Source organism: Rutidosis leptorrhynchoides, chromosome 9 (assembly GCF_046630445.1).
Source record: "Rutidosis leptorrhynchoides isolate AG116_Rl617_1_P2 chromosome 9, CSIRO_AGI_Rlap_v1, whole genome shotgun sequence".
Classification (NCBI taxonomy): Eukaryota; Viridiplantae; Streptophyta; class Magnoliopsida; order Asterales; family Asteraceae; genus Rutidosis; species Rutidosis leptorrhynchoides.
This window is the reverse complement of record NC_092341.1, coordinates 158,361,670-158,365,863: the sequence shown is the minus strand read 5'-3', so window position 1 is coordinate 158,365,863 and position 4,194 is coordinate 158,361,670. Positions and strand designations below refer to the sequence as shown.

Sequence of the window (4,194 nt, the reverse complement as noted above, 5' to 3'; positions counted from 1 at the left end):
CCGAAGACTCAAATAAAAATAAACATTAGTATGCATGAAATAAATAATGATTAATTGTATAAGTAATCATAAATGTTAGATAACATAAATATAAATGTTAGTGAAGTTAATAAGAGTTAGATTACAGAAATATAATTCAGGCGGTATAACCGACCATATATAACATAAATATAAATGTTAGTGAACATAACTGTAAATGTTAGTATACATAAATAAATGTTAGATAACATAAATGTAAATGTTAGTATACATAAATAAATGTTATATACATAAATGTAAATTAGGCGACAGTGTCGATCATAGATCATTTAGGTGGTATAACCGACCATATATTAGTTAGGTGGCAGGGCCAACCATATTTAGTATAAATGTTGAGATAATCGTGCTGATAACGTGTTATAATTTAGCAGTATAACTACCTTTAGTGGTCTGGTTCTTGACTGTAGGCTATTGATTATTAGAAGATAAAAGAGAGGGAGAGAGTATATTATAATTTTTGGTACATTTGATTTACATTCATCGATCCTTATTTATAGTACTCAAATTCCACTGTACAATTCATTCATGAGATATCAAATAGGATTTGTTTTTTTGACTTTATGTACAAATTTGTCGGCCACTTTTTTATGTCTTATAACAATAATATAATACTCAGTAGTAATAAAAGAATAGTGATAGTGAATTAGTGATAAATAAAAAATAAATCAGACCAAACTAAAGCAACCATAACTGAAACCAACTAAACTATTCTGGGTTGGCAATGGCGCGAGTCTTATTCAAACTCACCATTAAAACTTGCTCCGATTGTTATTCTTGTTTTCGCACTCCCAACTCATTCTTCAGATTACCCATTACCAATATCAATACCAATACCCAAATCTTCTCATGTTTTTCAAAAACCCCACCACCAAATGCCTCGCTCTTATCGCTTCAACAAGGTAATTAGTTAGTTTGTATAGTTTAATTGTATGTATTTTTATTCACAACTAAAATTAAATGAAATTCACTAACGGCATCTTTTGGAAACGTTGTTTGGAAATAATTAAAAAACAATAAATCCTTTTAATGTACTACATGGTTACTTTCAAACCTGTAGTCCAACTGTTTGTGAAAATGCCTGACTGACTTGCTTACTTGTGATTTTGGAAATTTTGGTGTAAAAATGTTTCAATAGATTGTCATTGGTTATGAGCTCTTTATTTTTGATAACTAGTGTCTTTTCTCTATTCTTATTCTTATAGTTCGTTAAATACTCGATTTAACGGCTCACATTCTTTCATGACCGTAAAGTTTGTAATTTTATTGTAACCAACCCATTGGTATGTGATTTTTTTAGTGAAAGTTGGTTACATTTTGTGAATCCAAATCGTAAGCGTTAGAAGTTAGTAATCGGATTTCACACTGACATACTACGTACCTACACGTTTAATTTACTGTTAATAAGATTTAATTATGTTTTGCAGCGTCTCGATGGTATGCTAGAGGTAGACAACCTCATTATGATCTTTTTGGCAATGAAAAACCTGGAGACAATAAATTCAGGGAATCATGGGGAAAACAAATCGACGAAGATGATTGTTTGTGGACCGGTAGTGAAGATGAAACTGACACCGAAAAGAGTAAAAATAACCTCGATAAAGAGATAAAGAAAGTAAAACAACAAGCGAAAGATCACTCTGGTCTTATCGATGGTGACGATAGTGATGAATTGAGAAGTGTATGGTCTGGTAGTGACGAAGAAAAGACACTTTGGACCGGTAGTGAAGATGATGATGACGATGATATGCCAACGGATCCGTATCCTAATGAAAAAAGTGACGCGTATATCGATAAATTATTCGAGTTTGATGAAAAACCTAAGTACAGAACGATTTCCGAGTTGTTAAAATCAGAGCAGGAACCAGAAGAGGTATCACCCGGGAAAAAAGCTAGAAAACTTGCAGTTGAAAACGCCTTAAAGAAACTTAAAAAAGGACCTGATGGGCGGTACATTAATGTATGGGAGGTTATGAGTGATTTGGATATTCTTGTGGGTGCGTTTGAAAATATTGTTGATGGACCCGAATATGAAGAGCTTCGAAAGGGTGGGCCCAAGAAACTGAATATGGAGTTTTTTAAAGATATACAAGCGAGAATGAGAGATCCGAATTATAAATTTTCACCCGAGTTGAAGCTGAAACCTAAGAGTAAAGTTGTACCTAGAAAGAAATGGCAAAAGGTGCAGTCAAGACGAAGGAAAGCACAGAAGCGTTAATTATGGTTACTTTCGTCTTTTGGCAGTTGTACTAGTATTAACTTTTTATATATTAAGTATTCTATCAGTTAGTTTAAGTTGCAGGGTACATTATTATTAAGAGCTGCATATAACAATACCTATTGTTGAATTACTGCTAGACATGATTTTAGTCCTCATTTGATGCTCTTTTGAAAATATGCATATACCAGTATCTACAAATATTATGAAAATGTGCAAAACATATTACTGTAATATCTATATCTATAATTTAATCCGTTTACTTGTATATCAAAACAGATTGTGTTTTTGTCAACAGTTTAATTCAATTCAATATATGTTGCTGCATACTTAAATTTTATCCTAGTGACCCATTCCATTGAGATTTTACTTGGAAAATTGGTCAAAAATTAGTCAAAATCGAGTCAAAGTCAAACTTGATTAGCATTCGATTACTCCCCAAACACTCACTAAAAAATCCCAAGCAATAGTGATATTTGCAACCTTGCTCCCATGAGAGTTATAAGTCAGTAAATATAGATCTAAACAAAATATAGCATGAAAATTAAGACATGCCTGATATCATATAATATAAAGATATTTAAAGCATATGTTAATTAAGTAACAAGTGCTTGTTTGTCTAGCTATAAATATCCCGTCACCTACATATTAGTATTAATACAATTCCCATAAAACAACTTACTAATAATAAACTTTAGTCCAGCTGCTAATATGATCAAATTAAGCTAGATGGAAGAAAGGTTGTGGGATTAATAGTAGTAAACACCATTAGCATGACGAAACATGGGAGATGCCTGATTCAATATCTGAGACGGATGCATATACATGTTATCATGCACCATGGAATGATTATTCCCCATTACACCATGCTGCATATTCATGTTATGCACATTCCTGTTCATTATCATCGGTCCGGATGCATGATTTGGCTGATACATGTTCATCATGGGCATATTTGCTTGACGATCATGATGAGTTTGTAGTCCACCGTAAAAGTTTCCATTAAGTTGACTGCCATCGAGCTCAATGAAACTTGAACCATCATCTCCAATTAGTCCTTGATTGTTCATATTAATGTTGTGATTCATGTAATTGTCAAAAGGAAGCTGGTCTTCAAGAACTGTAGGAGTCAACAAAGGTTGACTTTTTGGAGTATTGAGGCTTGTGATCAGATTTTGAAGCTGATTTTGGTAATTTTCACCATTGATGTAACTTGATATATCATGATTCTGGTTTTCAGAGGGCCAAAGTTGTGCATATTTGCCTGATTTTGCTAGCTTGTTAATTAAAGTAGCAGAGTCAACATTTCCAATTACTTTGACCTTCTGTTTCTCAGCATTAATATATACAGAGTAAACTCCTGCACTCATAATTTCACCTTAGTAAATTTTGCTTTAACTAATAAATTTAATTTATAAAAGATCTGCAAATGCTATTTCTTATTTTATAATATATAATATAGTATATAATTATAATATAATTATTATAATTTATATTATGGGGAAAACATTATCATCAAATGTTTGCAGTAGCTAGAAGGTAAGATTATGTTTTTAACAAACTAAGTCAACCAAAACAAAATACAAGAGTATTTATTTAGAGTATTACTGTATAATAATAACAATATTAAAAATAAAAATTGAATTGATAAATCACTGAAACTAAAAGAAAGTTAAGTGCAAGACTCTGAAGAACACAAAGTCAAATGCATTTAACAAAATAAAAATGGATATAAAAGATAAACTATCATCTAGTAACAGTTATGCAATAGGATATATATGTTAACAAAAAATCATCTTCAGAAAGTTGAAGATGGAGAGTGTAAGTAGAAGAAAAGTTGATTAAATTACCTTCAATTTTCTTTAGTATTTTCCTGACCTTCTCTTTACATCCATGACAGTGGATGTTAACTTTGAGTTCACAAGTCTGTTTTTGTTAAA

General features: G+C 31.5%; 1 protein-coding gene across 2 annotated transcripts; it reads left to right on the top strand.

Moving 5' to 3' along the window:
• The first annotated feature begins 742 nt into the window (after nt 1-742).
• On the top strand, nt 743-3,004 carry LOC139867493 (uncharacterized). 2 transcript variants are annotated; one of them, XM_071855862.1, is made up of 3 exons: nt 743-938; nt 1,464-2,259; nt 2,958-3,004. In XM_071855862.1, exons 1-2 carry the CDS (start codon nt 761-763, stop codon nt 2,252-2,254), a joined length of 969 nt encoding a protein of 322 aa, XP_071711963.1. In that variant the 5' UTR covers nt 743-760; the 3' UTR covers nt 2,255-2,259; nt 2,958-3,004. The 2 variants fall into 2 exon arrangements, with proteins under 2 accessions (XP_071711963.1, XP_071711961.1); XM_071855860.1 differs by lacking the exon at nt 2,958-3,004 and having other exon boundaries at nt 1,464-2,437.
• Nucleotides 3,005-4,194: the final 1,190 nt, after the last annotated feature.

What these genes read in the sequence shown, in the direction of transcription:
- LOC139867493 (XM_071855862.1), top strand. Translation starts at nt 761, where the DNA reads ATGGCGCGAGTCTTATTCAAACTCACCATTAAAACTTGCTCCGATTGT. An exon ending in GCTCTTATCGCTTCAACAAG is followed by an intron (nt 939 to 1,463) that starts GTAATTAGTTAG and finishes TATGTTTTGCAG; the next exon opens with CGTCTCGATGGTATGCTAGA.